The sequence below is a fragment of the Sander vitreus genome, chromosome 21, assembly GCF_031162955.1.
Source record: "Sander vitreus isolate 19-12246 chromosome 21, sanVit1, whole genome shotgun sequence".
Lineage (NCBI taxonomy): Eukaryota > Metazoa > Chordata > Actinopteri > Perciformes > Percidae > Sander > Sander vitreus.
In genome coordinates, this window is record NC_135875.1 from 19,018,191 (window position 1) to 19,043,948 (window position 25,758).

The 25,758-nt window shown below is 42.2% G+C and overlaps 1 protein-coding gene across 1 annotated transcript; it reads right to left on the bottom strand.

Moving 5' to 3' along the window:
• Window positions 1–1,292: 1,292 nt before the first annotated feature.
• Window positions 1,293–6,588, bottom strand: gdf10b (growth differentiation factor 10b). The gene is made up of 3 exons (XM_078279341.1): window positions 6,056–6,588; window positions 3,690–4,597; window positions 1,293–3,509 (listed from the first exon to the last, which is right to left on the bottom strand). Exons 1-3 carry the CDS (start codon window positions 6,342–6,344, stop codon window positions 3,318–3,320), a joined length of 1,389 nt encoding a protein of 462 aa, XP_078135467.1. The 5' UTR covers window positions 6,345–6,588; the 3' UTR covers window positions 1,293–3,317.
• Window positions 6,589–25,758: the final 19,170 nt, after the last annotated feature.

Here is a 25,758-nt window from a genome sequence, read left to right on the forward strand (position 1 = left end):
GGACCATCATGCAACATTTAAACTCTCCAATTAGCTATTTTATTTTTAACCGCTCTTCAAAGCAGCATTCATTTATTTTTTTTGCTTCTTTGGGGCAGAGGAACAAACTGTTCACACAATATCAACATATATCATCTTGTGAAGGTGATTCGCCAGACTGATAGCAAATAGTTGCTTAGTCACACATCCAGCAGACACAGAGCAACTGTGTTTCTGACAATCTGACTCCTTTTAGCTCTGTTTTTGGTTTTCATCAACCCCTGAGAAAAATGTGTGATATATTCACCAGCCAGTTTTTTTTGTTTTTTTTGTTTTGGTACTGTGGAAGTAGTGTAAAATACATTTTCTCAGCTGAAAACAGCTGCCTGCTGTGGCCAGAAACAGTGTTGATGAGAGCGGTGAAAGTGAACCGAAACAAAGTCGTGGGGCGTAGAACAAAAACAAAGAGCTGAAAGAAGCTATGAAGCTAAAGCGATTCATAGAGCAATGATAACTTGGTGTGTTTATCCAGCCCCTTCTCATTCCCAGGGCGTCAAATACCGACGCTTTGTCACAGCCTTTGGCGTTTGATACCTTGAGCGTCTGTATTAAAAACACACCAGTAAAACCATCGCCGTCAAAATTAGACTCTCAGTGCTCCAGAAGTAAGAGCGACAAAGCCCACATTGGGAGGAGGTTGTGGTGGTGGTGGATGGGTCAAACAAATCCAGGGCTTTTACCCAGGTGACCGCTGTTTGTGTCCCGTGCTGGGAATGAGAATGTGCTGGTTTGTTACTACGAGTAACTCATTTCATTCTTCACAGTCATTTAATCCAGTGGTTTTCAAAGTGGGGCCTGGGGACCCCCAGGGGTCCTAAAGGGACTTCCAGGCGGTCCCCAGCTTAAAAAGGATTTTTTTATTTTTTATTTTCACTATAACACAATCTTTTCAAACGGTCTATTTAGTGTCAGTTTCCTTGATGCGAAAAAGTTTGGGAACCACCGATTTATCAGTTTGTGGACACAACAATATTGATTAGTGCAGATTTAAGGTGGACTCACCATTATCACCCTTTCAACGCTGTTAGAAAAACTGTAAATAAAAATTACTAAAATTAAAAATGAAGAAAACCGAAAAAACTGACATGACATTACTGCTTTCATGTGAAGAAACAAAAATGAATACATTTAATACAATCAAATTTCAAAGCTAGCTACTTTTACTTAATACCGTATTTTCCGGACTATACGTCGCTCCGGAGTATAAGTCGCATCAGTCAAAAAATGCGTCATGAAGAGGAAAAAAACATATAAAAGTCGCACTGGACTATAAGTCGCATTTATTTAGACATTTATTTCACAAAATCCAAGACCAAGAACAGACATTTAATCTGGAAAGGCAAGTTATTAAACTACACAACAGCACACAGAACAAGGGGCTGAATACGGTATGTTAACGTAACGTAACTGCAACTGCACGAGCCTCTCCCAGCAGCACGTTGTTCAAGCGCCCATCTGTGGACTCGTTCCTCCAGCTATGGCCATCTGGATTTCAGCGCGCGACTAGCTTTCTTTGTTTTCTTCATTGCAGTAAGACTAAGCTATTCGCCAGTCCCTCACAAGTTTCTCACTCACTCCAAACTTTCGTTCTGCTGCTCGATTACCGTTTTCGGCTGCGTATTTTACTATCTGCAGTTTCTTTTCTTTCTCAGTTGTCTTCAGGAGCAGCATATAGTTGTCACAAGCCTAGAGCGCCTCTCGCGGCTGTAGACGGTAATGTTTTCAGCATGAAATAACATTTAAAACATGTTAAATTATATATATTTTGATATATAAGTCGCACCTGACTATAAGTCGCAGGACCAGCCAAAGTATGAAAAAAAGTGCGACTTATAGTCCGGAAAATACGGTACCTGTACTTATCAAGATTAGCATGACACATCAATAAACCAAGATATATGCCTACCTGTAACTTTACATAAAACGTACGCGATCTAAAGCAATGTTATCCATCTAATGTATGTTATTGACCTACAATAAGTTATGTTGAGGTATATGTCAAATGTACATACACAAGTCTATGCTTTAAATACTTTTTTACAAAACCTAAAAAAGTCAGCAAGTGTCTTTAACCGTATGTACAATTCAGTTTATTTCCTTACCACGTATACATTATGTGTCTATGATGTGTTAAAGCACACATCACATAACTATTCCAATACACTTTTAGCCATACAGATACACGTATCCCTTTTTTTTTTTTTACTTACTATAGAAATTGACTATTATTACAAACTGTGGATGTAATAAACATTTGATAAACAGTATTTATGTATCAAAGAGAACAAACTAAATAGCCACAGGAAGTTCTATAACTTTCTCCTTTACATGTTTTTAGTCTCTTCAACTTCCCCAAAAAGCACAGCAGGTGGCAGCAACGCACTGTTTTTAACCTCTCTGCTGTAACACATAGCGGAGGCAAGCAACACAATGCTTGTACATTAAATCTCAGTAGGTGTAAATATATATTGAAATATAGTTCAAAGAAGATATTACCTCTCATGAATGAATAACATTTCTTGCTATATGGGAGGTGTTCGATAGTGACACGTCACTTAAGAATAAGTACCATTTAGTTTGCATTAGTAGCTACAGTTTTTACATGACGAGGGTTGATTAATTCGGCAGGATGCCATGCAGCCTCTGTGTCCCTCGGTCCATTCTGAGTCGGTTAGTCATTGTGCGGTTCATCAGTGTGTCCAAAATTCAGTTGAATCCCAAAGACAGGGGCGAGCAGCAGAGGAAACTGTTGTCAGACGGTTTCAGAAACTGGTGAAACCCAGACGTTTCCCAGACCAGGTCTGAGTCCAGAGAAAATCAAGTCTTATCGTGTCTAATATTAAAACCAACCAAGATCACTTTATAAAAGTGAAAGTGTGCTGAAAAGACTGAAAAAGTTTATGAGGGATCAACAGGGATCAAAGGTCTACCTGCACGAGTTTTGTAATTAACTTCAACATCCAGCTGGTCAATACATTACTGTACATACACAGGTTCGTATTAAGTGCACTTCTTTAAACTGCTTTTGGATTAAGGGAGGAAAAGAAATGAAGGTGGTCTGGGTGGAGAGAAACACGTCTATGGCAATTGTTGAGTCAACGTCGGATCACGCCAGATCCAAAATTCACAAAAGAGTTCTCAAACTGAGACTCAAAAGAAGGAGAGCCCTGTAACTGGTATCAGTTTATCCTCAGCTGTCCTGATCACTGCTGTCCTCTTCCATGTGGAAATGCCCTCTACGTTGCTCTTCAACGATCGCATGTCTGGCGGCTCGGGCCCTACCGACAGGCACAGGTATCCACAGACATGCCGGGGTAAACCTTTAGCACCATGTTCCTGTTTGTATCCAGGAAAAGAACGCTGAGGGGACTCATCTTCTCTGGAACACAGCACGGCTCGGGGACACCAGGGACGATTCCCACCGCTCTGACGATGCTCTGGATGGTGGCGTGATTGGAAGGATGCACCACCTAGGGAAAAGATAAGAAATAAAAGGGAATTATGGCTAATAGAACTTATGGTTCCAACTGTAAAAATAAAGGCAAAAAAATCCATAAATATGCCAACTGATGCGTCTGTGTGTTTCTATTATCGGTATTCAAAAGGGAAAAGGAACCCAGTAACAAAAGTTAAAGGTTTCTGAGGCTCACTTTAGGGATGGGGAATCCACAGGCCCCGGCGCAGTAGTAGGCATCAAATGACTTTGGCGCCAAAACCCACTCGCTCCAGCCGATGTCGGCGAAGTCCACCCTGAGGTAGCGTCTGGAGCAAACCCTGGGCTCGCTCCACTGTCTCCTCCTGGCCTTTTTCATCGTCCTCTCATCGAAGCTCAGCACCTGGGGCTTGCCCAGGCCCTCGCTGCTCTCCTGGCCCTGCTTCCTTCCTGGTTTCACTGCCGCGGCTTTAGCTTTGGCTGGGAAATACGTGTTCTGCCACAGTTCATGATTCTTCAGGGTGTTGTACTGGACCTCTGGAATGTTGTTGGTTTGGATCTGGAGATGAAGCTCCCTCCGGATCCTCGAGGCTGAGGCTGAAGCTGAGCGGGACGCGTCCTCCGCTACAGGGAATGGCCCGTACCGCTGGAGCGACATGGCCACACTGTTCGGCTCATCTATAGCTCGATCATCAGCATATAGCAGGATAAACGGCAGGTTGGCTGGAGAGAGGCGCTCTTGGCCATGAGGGCTTCTCTGCTGCCCCCGAGTTGCCCCGAACCCCATATCAAACTCCACCGTGACCACAAGCTCTTTGGCATCCCTGATGTTCTTCACCACTGCCGTTACGTCCCTTGATTGCCAAGAGCCTTTCTTGTAAGGAGCCAGAGTTAGGTTTCCCAGTGGTATTGCAAAAGCTGACTTTGAGGACGCTCCGTAGAAGAGCAGCTGAGGCGAGGGATGCTGGGGTTCGCTGGACGGATGGCGGGGCCTTCGGAAACGCCAAGGTTGCTGGTGGTGGCGCGGCCGCTTGTAGAGGAAATGAAAAGAGGCGTGGAGGATGAGCTCTGATTCTTGCATGGAGGACAGGTTGAACTGGAACACGTCTTTGCCGTGCAAGACTCCTGGAGAATTTGGAAAGAAATTAGAAGAAGAAAAAGCATGTCCTTCAAGTTAAAAAATGTTTGAGAAAACAGAGAACAACCTTGTTTTCATCCGTTTTCTAATTATTCTATTGGCTTGAAAAAAAAGCATTCATATCAGCGCTGTGCTCGCTGGTTCAACCATAATACGCTAAAGCCCTGAAGGAGGATATCTCTCTCTCTGAAATGAACAATAAGGAAGACGACTAAAGCGATCAAGTTGCTGCCTTGAACCTTTTGCCCTCCTTTATCATCTCATTCCGACACGTTTGACTGACATGAATAACAACGTCCAATACGTCTTCTGCAAAATGTTGCTCAACACATCTGACCGACATAAGCAGCAGCATGGAAAATATTAAGTGTGGCATGCTTAAGTGCCTGCCTCACGCATGACCAAAAGCCTGATCCTATAGATGGCTATACTCTTGAAGTTCAAACCTCGTCTCCCACACTTCCACCACAGCCTGAAAGACAAACACTGGATCGGTCCAGTAGGACTGTCTGTCGCAGGCATATGGAAATGCTTATAGCAGAGAGAGCTCCTCTGAGGCTTTTCGCCGTGCAGCCGGTGTCTGGGTGTGATAATAGGCTCTTGTCTAACACCTAGGCTGTTGCAGCTACCGGAGAACTAACAGTGCTCGAGATCACTAAATCACTACATCATAGCGCCGGTGGAGCATAGAGGTGAAGATGTTTAGCCCAAAAGGGCTAAACATTTTGGGCGTTCAGCGAGAGCTGAACGCGTCACGGTCAAAACACCTGCATTTAAGATGTTGTCAAGGATGAAATAATTAAGATCAGATGTTGTTTCAAGTTAGATTTTGTGCACAACAAGTTTCATCTAAACTTTCTGCTTTTTTTCCTGGCAGATTGCCAGACAGTAAAAAGGGTCAATCTGAAATGAAATAATGAAGTAGGCAACAAAATAAGTGAAATAAAAATGGGGAAAACAAAAATGACATTCAGCACCCTTTAAATGACATAACTCTTGAGTTTCATTTAAGGATAAGTAGCATTAAACTGTCATAAGTTATATATATATATAAATATATATATATATATATATATATATATATATAAAATGATTTTGTAAATAAAAATAGGCTCATGCGGATTTACCTTTTACAGTTTTTTAAACGGCTTCAGGAAATAAACAGTTTTCTGTTTTCTAGAATCTGTGATACATTTTAATGACCAGCTGGGTATCAGGACAATTACTTAAGTGACACAAAAGCATGATTCAATTAAGCTAAATTAAAAAAAAATTAAAAGAAAATACCCGGGCGATTTTTACGTAAGCAGAGAGTATCTATTTTGACACGTTATGGAAAGAAGACTTCCCTACCAACAAGCCAGGTTTTAGCAGTGACTGTTATTTTATTCTGACCGATTCTCTCCAGTACAGTAACGCGGAATGAAAAGACTCTGGCCACTCACTCGGGACAGCTTTAAAACCTCTCACGGTGTTCCCGTCCCTCTGGCTCTGCGGCTCTTTACTGTACTTCTCGTACACTTTGAACATGTTGATGGAGACCATGTCCCGGTTTGCGCTTTCGTGCGCAAAGACGCGCTGCTCCACAGCCGGTGAGACACCAGCGCCTTGACGCACCGCTTCACCGAGACCCTCAGATAGCATTTTACCCCAGCTCGACTCCAGAATCAGTAACACATGCAGGGTGTGAAGAAGCCGGCTCGCCATGGTTGATGTTGTAGGAAATGAGTCCATTCAAAAGAAAAGTGGAGAAACTTAATTCAGTAAAAAAATAAAGAAGAAAAAAAAAAGAAGAACGAAAGAACCGCTGCTTTTCTGTCTCTCGCTGCTTGATGCCCACCCAGCCGGTATCCAGGTAATCCGTGTCAGACCCACACTCCACGGTTCACGGTCTACAGCTGTTCCTACAATGGGAGGAAACCAAGAGAGGACACATGCATGAAGCTCTGCTGCTGGATGACAGATGGTGACGCCTCGGAGCGCACAGCCAACCATAGACATGCAGCATTTTAGGTGAACTGCTTACGAGTTTTGATTAGCAGCAGAGTTAAGAACAGAGCAGCTTCCCACGTGAATAAAAAAAATATATATAAATATGCAACATATATCTACTCAGATAGGGCGGCTATTTAGGGTCAGACACGAAAGATCCTATAAGAGCTGCAAAGTTGTCATTTAATTTTTTATATAACATTTATTTCTACAGGTAATCTCATTGAGACACAGGGTCTCATTCTCAAAAAGGCCCGGTTGGGACAACACACAACATCAGTTACAGACAGACAAACAGATTACAATAGTATTAACGAGATTTACCAAATAGTTCATAGCCTAAAGTATTATTTAAACGAAAGTGCCAAGTAGTCTTAAAGACTTTAAGTACTAAAAACAAGAACAAGATTCCAAAGATATTTTTATATATTTACAAAAAACTAAAACAAAAAAAATGGAGTTTTATTGTTGTTCATAGCATTAAAAAATACTTAAAAAAATGTAAAACCAGCAACATCTCTGTCCAGAAACAGTGTCCCTGAAATGAGAAGTACATGTTCCAGTTTTAATCCTGTGTCCTTCATCCTTGTTGTAAGTCAAATACATGTTAAAAACCCTCAAAAAAACAATTAAAAAAACAAAATAAAATCAGCATCTGAATATTTTTTCTATACTTTCCCCTTCCTTTAAAACGGTTTCAAATGTTTGATGACTCAGTGGCAAGTTCATCCAATAAAATGGGACTTTGGGCGACTTGCTAGCCACACTGGTCATATAAGGGCAAAAGCGCAAAATTGACATCGGTGATTATCCGCCTCCCGTTTCCTTCCATTCTATGTGAGGGAAACGGAGAATAAAACGTTTGCTTCCGGTGGCAAAGCAAATTAGCATCTTTAAATCGCATGGTGTTCATCTTTGGTGAACATTTTCAATAATTTCAATACATTTCAATCAGGAAAGACTTTGTTGCAGATATGCAAAGTTTATTGCACATAAGCATAATGAAATACGCGGAGACTTTGGCGATTAGACTCCATCGTTATAAAATTATATTTTTAAAAAAGAGGTAGAGGACACAACAGGACATATCCTCCGATGGGGGTCTAGACACTGGTGATGGTGGAGAAGGAACCCGAAGACCGACCGAAGGAGCCATCTGCCGGAAGGGGACTCCCGGGGACCTTGAGGAGGAGGGGCTGCGCGTTTGCCTGAAAAGACAGCTGACAGCAACGGGGAAACATTTGAATCAGAATGACATGCTGTGATTGGATCATGAATTCCGTGGCCCAATTCTGATTGGTTTACTGAAAAGTGAACGCCTCTAACCAGGTGAAAAGTTTTAGGAAGAGAGAGCGGTGATAGAAGTTATTAGAAGTCTTGCTGAAAAAAATGTATGCTTAGTTTCATTTCAATAAATTGACCGGCGAAATCGCAGCCTCGACCAATAGCAAAGCAGCGTGTGTGGTTGATTTTGTAATCTTGTAATAGTGTGCTATCTTGGCCAGGTCTCCCTAAAAAAAGAGATTATATTCTCAAAGGATGAATAAATAAAATAAAGGTCAAATGGTAAGCAGATTTTTGCCTTGCCTTACTGGAGTGCTTTTTGGAGTGCTAACTAACTAACTCGGGAAAGGAACGTTAGTGCTAACTTGGTTCATAGTAAAGTGCAACCGATAGCTGTAATACAGTAACCAGTACATATTTTCAGAACTTACCATGTAGTCCTATGGCTTTGCTCACTTTTCTCCAAACCCTCTCCTTTTTTGTTCTGTCTCAGTACTGATATTGAGTCGTAGAGTTCCGGGGGCCCACAGTCGGCAACAATACGTTTTCCCTCCATTTCTGATACTCAGTGACGTCAGCTATTCGCATCTGTTTGCGTCGCCCTGCACAAAGTTGTGTCTTTGCATTGCCTTTGTATGTGATCACGTCGATCCAGAAATTCGCTTCACATGTGGTCGGAACAACTTAAGCCTGCCTACTTTTTGGTGGCCCAATCAAACGTGAAGGATTTGATTTAAATCCTTCTTGTAACTGTACACCGCTCAAATATTCCGTTTCATTGGTAAATCTGTCACAGTGGAGAAGCAAAAGTCGCTCTTACTTTGGTTTCACTGGCACTTTAATACCTGGTCATCCCAGAAAGTGGAACAGTCCAATTCAAGCATGCGCATTGTTCCTCTTTTGTTGAGAAGTTTCTATCTGGCAGAGGAGGTGCAATACAGCTAATGAGCTAGACTAGCTTCCTAGCTTTTTTTGGACATTGTTCATCTCTCTGTTTCTTCTAAGTCAACAGCTGTCAAAATGGCTTGGTCAATGGCACAAATTTGCATATCAAAGTTCACCAAAGTTCATGTTAACTGTACGTAATACAAAGCTGTCCCAGAGTCATATCAGCTTTTGTGTGGTTAAAAAAAAAGCATAAAACCATAGTAAATGTTGCAGTGTGTGTGTGTGTGTGTGTGTGGGGGGGGGAGGACTTCACTGAAGATGCTTATCTCAGCCTAAAGATAGTTGATAACTCACCAAGTTGAGTGACAGGCAGCCAGCAGCAGAAAAAGCACTGCTGGGCGTCTTTTTAGGCTCTCCTCTGCTTTCTGTTTCTGACGCAGTACAATAGTTTCCCTGTGAGAGAGATGGCAGCAGGCTAGAGCCACCACGGGTCAGACAGCTATTAAAATACCTCCTACTGGTCCTGAAGGGGGGATCACAAGGGGCTCTTTGACACCACCATGTCTTACATCGGATATAAAGGACTCTGCTGGGACTGGGGTCCCCTTTAGTAAAACACTGGTGTGTTTAAAGTTTGTGCTGTTTCAACGAAGGAGCCAGATAGCATCTGTCTCCACCCAGGGAGCTATCAAACTCTGTTATCACTCAGCGTGGGCTTGTCTAATTGGTTCTAATGGGGTTGGAAAAACTCATGTTGCTCTGGTGAGTCTTCTTTTGATGGTGTTTTAGATCGTCCTCACCAGTAAAACAACGCATTCTGATGAACGGGTCCGTATGATATCGTACGAAAATGTATGCACACCAAGATGTATGATATCCTACGAAAATTAGGTCACGCCAAGCAGCAGTTGCTAGTTATTTAAGCCGCTACAAAGCTACTACAGACCTCCGTTGTATCAAGGGGTAATTGGTGGTTCAGTTACCCGAAAACAGGTGACTTTGAGCCGGGTACAAAGCACGGCAAGCTGCCGGTCGTTTTGGTGGACATTACGGTTAAATTGAATCCACAAAATATGAGCGTTTTGCCGCGACGAAAGTTGAGATTAGGCACCGAAATGACTAGTTAAGATTAGGAAAAAGATCGTGGTTTGGATTTAAACACTCCTAAGGAACACGCATTTACTGGGTGAAAGGGTTTAGTTTTCTCCGTAGTGCCTTAAATCTGCATTCTATCTGAATTCCAGCAGGGGGCGACTTGATTTATTACCTCAGTAAACATTTTCATAATGAGTTAATGGTCTCAATCGCAAGTTTTAAGTCTTCTGCAACACAGAATGATGTTAATTTTTTTGAATTATGGTCTCCTTGATTTTAAAATCGGCGATAAAGCAGGGGGTGTTTTAGGGCGTGGCTATGATGTGATTGCCAGTGAAAGTGTGTAACGTAGTGTAAGCAGCTCCTCCCTCACTCCTCCCTCTCGTCTAAAATCGTCACATCCGCAACCAGGATGGCTGCGCCCGTAACGGCAAACTCGACGAGTCATACCAGATCTCCACCAACCAATGGGTGACGTCACACATGCTCTGTCCATTAATATACAGTCTATGATTCTTACACAGCAGCTGTCAAAGTAGTAAATACAGCAACAACAACAAAAAAACCTGGAATGCTTACGAATTACAGTGCTTAACTTTTCGTATCTTTTTGAATGGTTCGTGAGAACAGGCTGAGTAAAAACAAAAGCATTAATCATTTGATCAAACACTTGAAACGACCAATGCTTATGTTTTCATGACAAAGCAGCATCTTGTGGTCATGCGAATAATGACTCTTCTCTCTCAGAAAGCAAAGGGCGACAGTAACCAAAGGCTTGATTACCAACCGGCCCCCTTGGGATCTGGGGCCCTGAAAGTATAGCTTGACGTTGTTATGGTGCCACAAAACCTCTTAAGAAGGAGGTCAGGGAAGATGCTTGGGGGGACAAAGGGCACGACTTTGATGTTGGAGACCACAGTTCACATCCAATCACCTACCAACAGCTACATTTTGGTTTCTTTTAAGCACGACCACATTATTTTCCTAACCATAGCCTTGTAGGTTTAGTTGAAACAAACATCACAGATGTGCTTATAAGTAGGGGGGGAATTACCTCTCTTAGCTGCATCCTCGTTTCTGCTTGGATTCTTTGAGAGCTCCCTCGAAAAAGCAAAGGTTTTCCACCAAATCTAACTGTAAAACCATTTGCTATAAGTGGTCAGTTCCTGGACGTAAGCGTCACCTACTCAGTTCTTCCAAAAATTCATCACGTAAAAGTAACCTAAATATAGAGAAAGCTACACTCAGTAACTCGCATTAGAAGTCGAGATGAAATTTTGTGAGGCTCTCGCTTCCATATTGTGACATATTTCCAAGTGAAACCGGATCGGCAGGCGGGACGTGGAATGAATTTGATTCATGTCATGTCATGGCATTATTGGTTAAAATAGGTTGGTACGAGCTTATGTAGGCCCGCAACCTGTTTTGTTTTAAAAGGAAGAAACCTTGATTGGATTTGATTTTTAATATATGAAGACATTTATTTTTTTAGTATTTCTTTTGGCATATATTGTTAACCAGGTGCACAATGTGACTGGGGATGGGATTTAAAGGGTTAAGGGTCAGCTTTAAAGTTCAGATGGAGAAACAAGTTTAATCCTCACCTCTGTCACATATTCACTATCTCCATCTCCATCTGGAGCCATTAAGGTCATGTTGTTTTGGATTCCAACTTTGTGCATAAGATTGTCATTGTATACCTCTTATTATTGCTCGATGGTGTTTTAAGCCTCCAACGTCGCCTTCCAGGCAGCTCACCCTAACCTTAACCCTAAACATAACCATTGCCGCGCTGCCTGGAAGGCGACGTTGGGGGCTTAAAACTAACACCCTTATTATTGATCGCTGTAGCCTTGATCTTTGATTTTAGTGACAAAACCTGACTTTTAACGTTCATGTTTTGAAGACTATGAATCTCTATTGTGCCACCCTGCCCTGTGGAAATATGTCAAGGCTCCAGGCCCATATTGACTCCTCTGGTTTAGCAGCTGTAGCTACTGAGCCAAAACTGCTTCACCGCAGTGATTAGCCGCCACTTCAAAGGTAAGTTAAACCCTTATGAGTACTTGTCACACCCGCAGCAAACTTCATAAGACCTCTCACTTAACGGCTTTCCTGCAATGGGAGAAGTAGAGAAAACGTCAGACGGACACGGTTCATAATTTGCTGAATTGAAAACTGTTGTATCCAATGAGCATAAATTCTCAATGATCATAAAGTCACCTCATTACTGTGGGTTTGCAGCCAGAGATCAAAAGAACCGTGTCCAGGCTCTGTGTCCCACACACGTCAGACTGGTTACCAATATAGCTGCTACACAAAGTATAGTATAGAGAGAGAGAGAGAGAGGGAGAGAATGTAGAAAAATAATCATTATTAGGTGTTAAAGCTCAAATACTAAAACGAGTTTGAGGCTTTATGTTCCATGAGGAGTTTTTAACTTGTTCTATAAATAAAAAATGTAAAAAAAATTGTAACCTTTTTTTTCTTTGTAGCTGCACTGGAAATATATATCAGCTCATAATGCTCTCTCTGTTTGGACAGTTAATGAAAAGTTCAACAAATTTGGGGAATATGTTTTTTAAATTTTTTTTTTATTTTTATTTCAGCGTTAGATGAAAACATCAATACCCCTCTCATGTCTGTCAATTAAATAGGAAGCTAATTCCAGCAGCTTGCAAGCTTAGCTTAGCATAAAATCAGGAAGCAGGGTGAAGCAGCCAGCCTGGCTCTGTCTTAAAAACAAAACCTGCCTACCAACACCTACATGTTTGCGTTTTTGCTGAGAGGTGGAAGAGAAGATTGAAACCACTCACCATGTCTGCACATTAAATATGAAGCTACAGCTAGCAGCTGGTTAGCTTAACTTATAGCATAAAGACTGGAAACAGCTAGCAATAGCTCTGTCTGAAAAAGTCCACCCAACTGAAGCTCACTTTATATCGCGTTAGTTTAATCAATACAAAAACAATGAAATGTCGTGGTTTACGGGGAGTTTAGGGTGACCAAATTTCCCGGAACTAAAACCGTGACCGTAGTGCTCGTGCACGCACACGCTTTTTAACGTGAACATGTGCCAGCCCAGGTCAGACATAAACACAGACAGATTTTTGCCAACACGCTATTTTGCCAACAGCACACGTAGGCTTACTGCTCACAACATAATGGGGTATCTCAGTTAATATTAGAGATGTTCCGATACTGATATCGGTATCGGCTCCGATACCACCTAAAACGCTGATATCGGTATCTGGAAGTACTGGAGTTTATGCACCGGTCCGATACCACGTAATAAAGCCCTAAAGAAAATCTACGTCAAAGTAGTTTATTTATGTTTCTTTTCCGTTATAACTGACTGTCAAATTGCATAATAAAAGAAAGTTCTGGGGCGTTCATTGCTTGTGTTTGTTCATGTTTCACAAAGAGTTTAACCTGAGCCAGACCGACAACAAAGATAGAAATAATATCACATCCATACAGGGATAGTAGTAAACACTTGTTAAAACATAATAAATTATACGACACACTGGTATTGGATCGGTACTCGGTATCGGCCGATAATCAAGTTCAGGGTATCAGAATCGGTATCGGGGAGGAAAAAATGGTATCGGGCCATCTCTAGTTAATATTAATGAATTTTCTTGGTATGTAGCCTACATAAGAAATAATATTAAAAGACATTGAGTGAGTTTCGTGTGGGACCAACTTTATTTTTCAGAATTAAAGCATTTTTTGGAAAATGCACCCATGAGTTCATAGCCTCTCATTCATGACCTCATGCATGAACAACACATCAACTAAAGCATTAGGTAAGGTGGCTACATCATCATGCACAAGTTGTGTTCAAATCAGAATTTGCGCAGTGATGACCACATTTTTTTGCAGAAAAAGAAATAATCATGATCATGCTTAATAAATCATAATTCATAATGATGTGCCCACGTACCTAATGCTTTAGTTGTGTTGTTCATGTATGAGGTCACGAATGACAGACTATGAACACGTCAATTCCTGATGATTCATGGGATATTAAGGAATGCAGTAACACATAAATCATTAATTACTTAATGCGTAATAATACATAGCCTACATCAATGAATTCATGCATGAATTCATGATCATTCATGTACCCTTACCCTAAAGTGTTACCAGTGTTATTCTAACCAACAACACGTACACACCTAATCTCATTTGATAGAGCAGATAGCTTACCTATTGGAAACATTCATTCCGTATATATATTTGTTAGAGGAGTGAATTTGCTCAAGAATCGATTTGTTGGCTGAAAGCCTGCCGTGAAATTGCCAACAGGTGTCAGCAAAATCGGCCCGTGTGACGAGTAGCGTCTTTAAAGTGGGAATGGTCATGCGGTTCCTCTCGTCAGTCCATGTGTTGTTCATGAGCGAAAAGATCCGCTCAAAGGGAGCATTTTTGCCCGGTAGACACATGGCGAACAGACAAAGGAGACCTACATTTTTGAACGGAATCTCTCTGCTTTTGAAATGCGCGAACATTTCCAGCCAGCGCTCGTCCGCTGACTTTCCAGCAGACCTGGAGGGACTGGTTAAAACGAGACAGATAAGAAGAGGCATTTAAATTTTTTCAATTCAATTCAGTTTTATTTATAGTATCAAATCATAACAAGAGTTATCTCGAGACACTTTACAGACAGAGTAAGACAAAGCCCCAACAATTACAATAATTCCCTCAAGAGCAAGCATTAGCGGTAGCTATTGCGACAGTGGCGAGGAAAAACTCCCTTTCGGGAAGAAAGCTCGGACAGACCCAGACTCTTGGTAGGCGGTGTCTGACGGTGCCGATTGGGGGTGTGATGAACAGTGGCAGTAATAGTCACAATAAAGATAATGGAACAGTGACTACAATGGTAGTCGTAGTAGTTCATGTCATAGTAGGGCACAGCAGGGCATTACGGGGTGTAATGTGGGACAGCACAGCATGGGTGGAGGCGGTAGGACGCAAGGACGCAGCCGGACACTGCAGGGAATCGCAGAGCGTAGCAGGGTGTAGTAGGTCCACAGCGACAGCTGCACCCAAAACCCAGGTCTTGGTGCCACCCTAATCCAAGGCGTTATTCTGGGTGAAGAAACATAAGGACTCCGGGGAGTAAACTCCCCAGAGCTAGGTTAGTAACAAGCATTTGCAACAATGTTTACAAATATACATCGTAACGCTGGCTGCACAGATTACGCAGACGCAGACCGCTACGATTGACTGACACGCACACATTGTTCGTGTTCGTAAATCATACGCTGAATGCTTTATTAGTCTTTCTACATGGGAATAGTTAATGATCGGGCTATAATATGACCACGTTGGCTATGTAATCACTGACAACCGGGACAATTTCATAGTGGTTGGTGTAAACTGGGACATTTTAGCGTCCCGACAGGCTTTCGTCGGGACTCAGGACTGTCCCGGTCTAACCGTTTCCAGTTTTTAACCAGCTGCTGGCTGTAGCTTCATATTTTGCATACAGATAAGAGAGTGGTATCAATCTTCTCATTTACATTTCAGCTTCAACGCGAATAAGCACATTTCTTAAAGCAATGAACTATTCCGGTAACTATCATCCATGCATGCCTCCCCACAGACGTTTTGTACATTGTTAAAGAGCTTTCTGGACCACACAAACAAGTGTCGATCGGGCAGCTTTTTAAGGGTACTGCTTTATTTTTGGGTTCAAGCTGAAAAAAAAACAGTGCTGCTGTACAGTAATAGAAGTAACAGACCAAGAAGCAGGCCAAAATTCACGTCTTCTATTACACATTGAGACTCATTTAAAATGTTTCATCTTGTATGACATCATGGATGAGTCACCTCTCCTCCTCCACCTCTACCTCCTCCCTCTCTTTCGCAGGGTAAAATTGGAAGTGTAGCCCCCCAAAATATGCTCTCATTCACAGAATATTTGCCTGGGGTGCTCATCAGGACAGGGAGGAGGACAGACAAGCCCACCGTGTTTCTTTTGGCCCAAGACCCCATCCTTCATCCTCCCCCTTTTCCTCCTCCTCTTCCTCCCTTTGACTTGTTTTCATACTGCTGGCTGGAGCTGAATGACCATTCATGCTCGCTGCTGTTGGTTATGGATGTTTGTGTGTGTGTGTGTGAGAGAGAGAGTCTGAGGGGCATGACATCCCCTCATCTGATGTGTGCCAAGCCACACACACACACACACACACACACACACACACACACACACACACACACACACACACACACCCACCATGCCCCTCTCCAGTCTGGATTCTGTGCCATACCGCCCTCATAGAGAGCCACGGTCATGCCACTTGAGCTCACATCAACATCACTCAAGCAAGAGTGACAGGTACACACACACACACTTAGTGCGTTTTACTATCTTTGTGGGGACCCGTCCTTGACATAATGCATTCCCTAGCCCCTTACCCTAACCTTAACCATCACAACTAAATGCCTAACCTTAACCCTTACCCTCACCTTAACCTAATTCTAACTCTAATCCTAAAACCAAGTCTTAACCATCAAACGGCCCTTTGAAGTTGTGGGGTCCACCATTTTGGCCCCACAAAGCTGTATTTTTGGACCCCACGAATATAGTTAAACAAGAACTCACACACACACACACACACACACACACACACACACACACACACACACACACACACACACACACTCACACACACACATACACACAGCCCTCTTGCTCTCTCTGGGAGACGTCCGGTTGTCTCATGCATTAGTGTTTCAAGTAGCCGCAGCAGTGCCAGCTGAAAGTGGGAATGTCTGCTGGAGTCAGAGGGGAAACTTGTGCATGACAAATTTATGACTGCAAATCCGTGCAATTTGCCAGACATTATGGTGAAAAAACAACTGACATATGAGGAGAATTAAACCACATTTATTAATGACAGGGAAGTCATGGACATCATGTGTGTGACATAGAGACAGAGAGCTCCTAAAGGCAGACATTGGAATATTAGAAGTATTTCCCATTTTACAGAATCTTCCAGGTATCTTCACATCCACAAGAGTTCAAATGAAACTGAAAGATCATTTGCAGAATGAGCTTGTAACCAAATAACCTAAATATCTAAGAAGAAAAAAAAGAGACTTGGTCACCTGGAGATAAAATCGAAACTGCAAAACTGTGACTTGTAGCTTAGCAACAGTCAACTATGTTGATCTGAACTAATTGTCTTGGCTTTGTTAGCTTAGCCTGCTAACAAATAGCAGGCCTGGCAACAACAACATGTAAAATGAACATGGTAGCTTCTTCAATAAGTATACCAAAAAAAGTCCTCTTCTTAACAATTTGGTATATGTTTGTTTATACTGATTGTTGCAGCTGGTTTGGCTAGCTCACATTATTAGAGCTATGTTTTGCAATGAAGGATAAAGGTCAGTGTCTATTTTGGTCATTCGATTTTCATTTCACAAACAGGTATTAAAAAACAAAAAACTAATAGTTATTTGATTTTCGTTTTAAAATACAAAATTTAAAACTGAAATACAAGGCGTTTTTTTCCTTTTCATGGTCAAAAGGGGATGGGAGAAATTCAAAATATGCTTAGATTTTCATTTTCATTTGCCTGTTTTTTTCATATTCAGAGACCGGATGTTGTTGGAAACCTAGCTATACTCATGATAATGCTTGGAGGGACCTTTATTTCATAATGTCACATTTCTTTATTACCCTCTCTCCCTGCCTTCCTCTGACTCTCTGTCTCTACCATGATCTCTACCCGCCACAGACAACTTCGCCCCAGAAGAGTCAAACCAGCTGAGGAAATAGACTTTCAGTTCACGGCTGTACACAGGTCGTACACACGACCGTTACAGCGCCAAAGTCTGATCCCAGCAAACTTTCTGTTGCTGCCGTTAAGCTTGCTGATCTGGCAGAAAGTCACCGGCGGTTCGGGATCAGATCATGGGGATCAGACCTCCGGTGCTGGGTCTAATGTTATAATGTTTGCTGCTGCCGCTGCAGCTAGCTAGCAGGTGTAACCTAACCTGTGACCTGGGTCCCCGGTTCGCTCCCCGGTGCTGACTGACTCTGGTCCGTCCGCAGAGCTGGCGTTACCCGCTCTAGCTAAGCTGGGAATCAGAAAATATTTAGGCTATTGAACTATAATGACTAATGCATATGTTTATATGTATTGCCTCATTTATGTATTTCATGATGTATTTCATCATAGCCATATTTATGTAGCCTATATTTATGTAAAGAGGTGCAAAAAACGGATGATCAGTCGCTCAGGAAGTTAGGCTACAGTTTCCCTCAACTGCAGCCTGGTTTAAAGCAAAACTGGTAGGCTCCACCGGTGCTAGTCATGGATGTATTAAGAGAACGTGCTACTGCCTTGCAACATCCGGTCTCAGAATATGAAAAAACTGGCATTTTTTCATTTGTTTTCTAGTGATTACATTTTTTGTTATATGAAATAGAAAATAAAAATCGAAGCATGTTTTGAATTTTTCCCACGCCCTTTTGACCATGAAAAGGAAAAAAAACCAATCAAATAACCATTTGTTTTTTTGTTTTTTAATACCTGTTAATGAAATGAAAATCGAATGACCAAAACATACTCTGACCGATAAAGATATTGGTTATTATTTAAACTCACACACACACACACACACACACACACACACACAAATTGATTAGACATAGACTAGGGGTGGGAATTTTTTGGGAAACTCACATTTCGATTCAGAATCAGTTCTCGATTAAGTGTGTGTAATGAGAAAGCGAAAGTGACCCGAATCACTGGTTAAATGTTGTATAGTAACAAACCCACCGTGCATTCACAACTGTCAACCTGTCCTCACTCTGAACTCGTAAAATACGGACGTTTTGGACAGTGGCTGTCAGCGACAAAAAAGGCGCCCTTCACCGTGTTTGTAGAACGTACCGGGGAGAGCAGCAGCTACACGGGGTTTAGCGAGTAGCATGTAAGGCCGGAATTCCGCGTAGGGAGGTTGGTTGGGGTGGTGGATGGGACAAACACAGGACTTTCACCATGGAGACCAGGGTTTGTGTCCCGCTTGTCACGTTTCCTAAAGTCGCTTTCTTCTTCTTTAACCGTCACGTTAATCCTGTGTATCACGTAAGCGTAAGCCCACCCACGACCTTTTCCTAAACCCAACCGTCCCGTTACTCCCGCGAGTCACGTAAACGTAAGCCCACCCACGACCTTTTTCTTAACATAACTGCGTCAAAAGGGACACCAATAATCCCGACCAAGCGTGTTTAGTTAAAGCGCGTTATATGGCGCTAAAGGAGACTTTTAGCGTCAGTAACAACGACAAAGGCACCTGACCAGGCGTCCATATTTTACGAGATCTGTTGCAACTGTACAGGTGCAGGGCCTTTGAAACATGGACTGAGTTGTATTAGTGCTGGAGTTTGATTCTCTACTCTGCTAACATTAGTCTTGAGCAATTCTTAAGTGAATCAATTTCCTCCCTCCCCCCCCCCCCCCCTAATATAGACTATAAGTGATCAGTGTTGAGATGGATGGGAAGTAGTCCTTTTAGAAACAAAATCAACTGTTCATACAACTTCTGCTGCCAGAGAAGACCTCCAATATAGCCACTGGAGAGTTTTACTTTCAATTCCCAGAAAGCTCTTTACGGATTCTCTGAAGTGTGGTTGCTTCTTGCTCGGCCTCCCTTCTGTCTGCGCCCCCACCCCTCCCCCCCGGGAGATGTCAGCCTGACCCTGTGCCACAGGGCTGTCAGAGCCACACTGGACGACCTGCTCATTTATCATCCGGCTGCAGACAGTGGAGCTGATGACTAACCGAGGTAATGAGCTGCTCTCGGGCTGCGCGAGGGCTTCCCTCCGGAGATCCAACTAGCATGTGCAGAATCCAAAACCACAAGAACCCCAACAAAACCCCACACAGCACCACCCCCATGTGGCTCCACGCAGACAAGGCCAGCAATCAGCATGATGGATTTCAGCCCTGACACGCTTTTCCTCAAGCAGGTCCAATTAGGAAAATACTTTTTGCGGGTTTTTTTTCTCTTTCTTTAACAAAGCTAAGTTCTCATTGTGTCTTACCATCTGATCCAGTGGTTGATGTGCTGTACTGTTGGCCAGATGATGGATTGACTTTAAAGAGGAAATTTAGTTTCATTATGGTTAGGAATAAGGAGTTGGGGAAATCCCCTTTTTCACAAAAAAGGAAAGTGAGAAACCAGATCTTAAGCTTGGTGCTGAACTGAAAAACCAAAGACAGACCGGCGCAAAAAGGCTTGAAAACGTGCAGACAGACTAACGCGCACTTTTGAAAAACGAGTTTGCTGTGCCGCCCAACAGCAGATTCCCAGAGAGTTTGTGGGGCTCCCTCTTAGCACTTCCTCTCACTAATCATAAGAAAACATGTGATAGGGAGCCTTTAAAGCCGAGGCCTGAAACCTTTCAAACTCTCTAGACCAAACGTCCGTCTGACTGTGTGACGGATGAGTCCGAATGTCTCCCATGAGAAGAGCTTTCATTAGGAAATGGTGATCACTCTACTGACTCCTCCAGTATTTTCAAGACTGCAATTTTCTCTAAGCGAGTTGTTTTGGCAATTCCTCCTCAGAGGCCCTCCGTCTGAGAACAATCATCCACGACGTGTTTGTCAGTTATTTGAAAAATTGACAACGATCTCAAATTGCACCTATTATTCACATCTCAGACTTCTGGAACAGCTGCATTTTTCAAAGCCAGCCATGATTGCATGTCTTTCTTTTCCAGTAGGAACGGTTCGCAGCACCAGACGCTGCAGTCGCTTTCACACTCCGGCAGCAGACCTGTCAGCTCGCTCCTTGTTAACTGCCTCCAGACTATGCTGTTCTTTTGACAGAATGGTGGACCAGGCAAGCTTAAAGTCACCACTTTGAAATAAAGCACAAAAGCTACAGCTTTATTAAATTTGTACTACAATACCAAATGTTGTCTGGTGTTTTTTTCTTTTTGCTGTGTATGCAATTGGTGTTGTTTTACAGAGGACAATAATTGGAATAATTCATATGTAAGTCTTCACTAAACACTCACTTGCACAAATATTTGCGGAGAGTTTAAAGGGGCGCTATGCAGTTTGGGCCATTTCTTCGCTGTTTTCTCGCTTTTTGCTCACAGGTTTCTCTATAGAGCTCCCCCTACAGCTTCGGAATAGATATTTGGCAGCTCCTATGTTTACTCGTGTCTGACTCCTCACTCGGTCAGTCTGCCGTTTCCTCTTTCTCTGTTCCTCCGACAATGCTTTCCTAGCTTTCTACTTCTTTTTTTGCCGGCTCAGCCATGACGATAGTGTGAAAAACTCCATCGCTACCTTGTTAGCCGGTTCCTGAATGTGTCGTATGTGTGCAGTGCCGTGAAGCAATTTGTCACATCGTGAGACCTGATACCACGCGATACTTCCTATTCCAAATGGGATATCATCTTGTGAATGATTTTGATTCGACAGGTTTTTAAAGTGCCCAAATTATGAAAAAAAGTTGTGTTATTTTGTGTCTCTGGTGCTTCCACACACAAAACAAAACATCCATGCTGTTTTGAGTGAGATACGGGTTTCTGAATGTGTCCTACCTTCAGTCTCCGGGTGAGCTGGTCAAAATCTGCAGGGCTTTCTACGTCATTGGCCGAAACGAGGGGGCTAACCGCTAGCATGCCTCGTTCTCAATGGCAAAACACTGCTACAACACACACGAGTTCACCATAATCTACAAAAGAACTACTTACAAGTCCCTGTTCTGCAGGTATTCCACGCAAAGTTGGAAGTGCGCCCTCGTTTAGAAGAAGGCTCCTGGCTAATCCTGCCTTGTACTGACTGAAGTTAGAGAAACAGCTAGCTAGCTGATGTGATCCTTACCTAGCTACTGCGCATCAGAGCCATAGAGATATAAAGAGTTGCGACACTCGTTGATCTCGCTAGCGGGGTGGTCACGTGGTTCATGTAAGCCTGTATAGTTCCAAACACACGCAGCGCTGTGATGTTCTACTATGGGACTGACAGCAGCGATTGCGATATTGAATGATACATTTGAATAAAAACACATACCCATGTAATTGTTTGATTGTTATTGCATATTTGTCAGTTTTACATTTGGAGTGGTAGGGTGACAACTGAAAGCTATGTATAGATAAGTTTTTAAGTTTTGGAGGGAAAGCTTCACGTCCGTGTTAGCATGGGTAGCACTAGGCTACTGTCTTGTATTGTCCTTCGTGTCACAGGGACTTGTTTAGTTTATTTACATTTTGTATCAGCCTGTCCAAACGCGTTTGTTCTGACATGTCTGGGGACCCCCCCGTGCCAGTTCACGTTAAATTACATCACATAGTACGCAAGGGTCACCGGGGACCTGAAGCTCAACGCCAGGCCAATGCAAAAACGTCAAAAATAAACTAAGTCCCGGAGACCCGAAGGACAACACGAGGGTTAACCTTAACCTTACTACATATTTTTTTTAAATCAAAGATGATTCAAGATGTTCTTTTTTGCACATCTGGACTATTGTATTTTCCTTGATTTTGCTTGTAATTCCGATTCACTTACCCGTGGTCAGAGCGATTGAGAAAGCAGAGTAGCAACAGTCCATTCAGCATTTAGTGTCCAGCCCACTTCTTCTGATGAGGCAGGAGTTGACCACACAACCATGATAATTTTAAAACTAAGCCATACACAAAGTATCACATATATTAAAGAATAACAACTCATTACACTTGGATGAATACATTTTTTTATTAAACAATGAGTGACACAACAAGAACAAGTACAGAAAAAATTAATACAGTGGGGAAAGGAGACAATTTAAAAAAAGCAATACAAATAAGATTTACCGCTGGCACCACTGGTTATAAAACCCTTCAGAAATGCAGATTCTACTGCCTAACATCCGCACGCTGAAAAGGAGGATGCAGCATGTAAAGCTGGAGCCAGGAGTTTTGGGGGTTAGTGTTTGAGATGCTGAGTGTTTAATAAAACAAATCCTCTCCACATATATCAGGCTGAGGTTTGTGGAACAAAAAACAAGTGGGAACAAGTATGAATAAGAGCAACAAAGTAGAGCCAGGAATAGGGGGAATAGTATAAGTGATCAATTAACAAAAAATATCCTCCACATATATCAGGCTGAGGTTAAGGATTCAATCAAAGTGCATCAGGGATGAGAGGAAGGCAAACAACCGTGATAAGGGGTACCTTGGCAGCAAGAGTCAGACTAAGAAGGCAATTTCACAACAGACTTCCTCAACTAAGGTCATAACATCTAGTCCACTGCCAAACACCTTACTGGTTGCCATGGATGTCCGCAGCCTCCAGTCGCCTCTTATTTCAGCAGCCAGCAGCCACCACCAGCAGCCGTCGCCAGCACCAGCTAGGGCTGCTCGAATATGGAAAGAAATATGATCATAATTATTTCGGTCAATATTGAAATCACGATAATTTAACACGATTACTTGTTGACTTCTGGAAAGATGTTGCAGTTATTGAACTTAAAAAACAGTGGAATACGTTAAATAAATCAACAGCGTGGAATAATTTGTATTCATACATGTAATCCAACAGCCCTTTCGAGGGTATAATTAAACAAACGCAACCTTTCTAAACACAGTACTCAGCTAAATAGCTAACACCGTCAGGTTCAGCAGATAAAACCTGAATAAAACCCGCCCTTAATCAACCTTAATGGTCCTAGTAAACATCAATAACTAACTAAGTTATAGAGATTCACTACTGAACTTCGTAATTGTTGGTGTAGCGATACCTTCACAGTTGGCAAAGTCAAGCTAACAAACGAGCTAACAAACTAGCAGGCAATCGGTCGGCTACCAAGATAAAAAATATATATAATTACACATTACACATACAAATAAAGATCAGTATATGCATCATAAAGGGCCTCTGATAAAATATAGACAGTTGACAATTCAAAAGAGGTAGCTATTTAATCAACTTACCTCATTAGTAACTCGACGGCCAGCAATGAAAATGAATGATGTCCGACGCCGTGAATGGATTGTTTGGAACTATGCGAGACTGCATACCCCGGAAGTAGGCGGCAAAAAGCGTACAACGGAGTCCAATGGGAGTGTCGCCACTCTGTCTTTCTCTATCACTCTGCTGCGCATGTGCGACTCCCAACAAAAATGGAACAGAAGTGAGATGTCTCACTCTGTAGCTAAAACAGAGAGCTCAACACACAGGGTGAAAAGAGGAGCTGCAGCAATGTGCAAAACCTATTCTGGTACAGCCTCAAAATACAATTGGGCGCTTCAATTTATATGATTTGTTAAAGTGCAGGTTGAATTCATTCCCAAGCCACCTGAGTTTTGTAGCTGCCAAAAACAATTCCAAAACACCATGGATCACTTTTCAATCTTTTTGATGCTTCATGCCAGCAAAGAGTAAGTGTGTTGTTGCCCCAAACCTTATGATACCCAAACATCATAAACAAGAAATGTTAAAGCATTAAAGGAATGGTTCACTCAAAAATACTATAAATTGTTTGAATGACCTACCTCCCTAGGCTCGCTATGGTCCCAGAAAAAGTTTTCTATTGTATAGCGTGAGGGAGAGTGGCGCTCTGAAAAAAATGAAAGCGTATCAGTGCAAACAGACTTCGACGGAGGCCAAACTAAAGACAACAAAAGAGGTTATAAAACGTCTGAAAAACTTTCATTACAAACAAACAAAGCATTTTTGGATTGTCCTCCTGTGAAGGAATGCATTGTTAGCAATAGTTTAGACCAGGGGTGTCAAACTCAATTTCACTAAGGGCCACACTGGAAACGACGATCACAATAAGGGACAGACATGTTGAGTTTATTGACATGCTTTTATTTAGCAAAAAAAAGTTTATTATCTTTGTATTATTGCATGTCTCATATAGCTTTCTCCCATACCGTTTGGTCGACATAAAACCCTAAAAAAGTCAGCAAAAACGTTTCTTAGCCATCGTAGAATTTAGCAAGAAATGATCATGAAAAACAAACGCAGCTGCCACCCAGCCGACTCACAACAACTTGTTTCCCAGCCTGAATATTAAAAGAAATCTCTGCTTCTGTGGGGAATTCTGAGTCTCAAAGTCGGCAAATCTGTCAAATTCTGCATGGCAGTGTCGCATAATTACAGTATGAAAAACAGTTTCCTGATTGTTTTTGGATTTGGCCCACGGGCCTTGAGTTTGACACGTGGTTAAGACACTTGGACATTTTCAGAACCTTCTTCCGACAATACATTTTTTTCGGCTGCTCCCCTCTCCTTAACACCATTCATAACATATACATATATATGATAACATATATCTAGTCACTTAACAGACGGAATAAAAGGACGCTGCTTATACATAATTATCAGTCTTTTAAACCAGCATTGATTGATTTTTTTTAAGGGCAGCACAAAAAACTGCAACAACGTTGACATATTACCACCTGATACTGACGATGTATAGAAATGTGCATAGAAAACAGCTGCCTATTCACACATCCAGCACATATGGAGTAACACATGTTTCTGGCCAAATGCAACTCCAGTATTCACTTTCCTTTCCAGGTATGGTTTGGTCTCCACTAGTCTCACATTGCCAGACCTATCTCCAGAATGTAAGTATGCTCTGGCAATATCACTTATCTATTTTGGGATAGGTGAAAAATGCTCTGGCTTGTTTGTATTTCTCTGACAGTCCTGGGCGGCGCTAAGCCCCGATAGAGGAGATTGCGAGAGGTGAAGGCAATGTACATTCCTTGAGCCAGACTAGCTCTGCACCAACTCCTGACACACTTTAGCAGCTAAATCCTCCGCTGTGTTCACTAGCTAGTTGCTATCTATATTATTCTTACTACTAGTATAATGTCACTGCTACTACATTGCACATATCTGTACATGTTGTTCATACA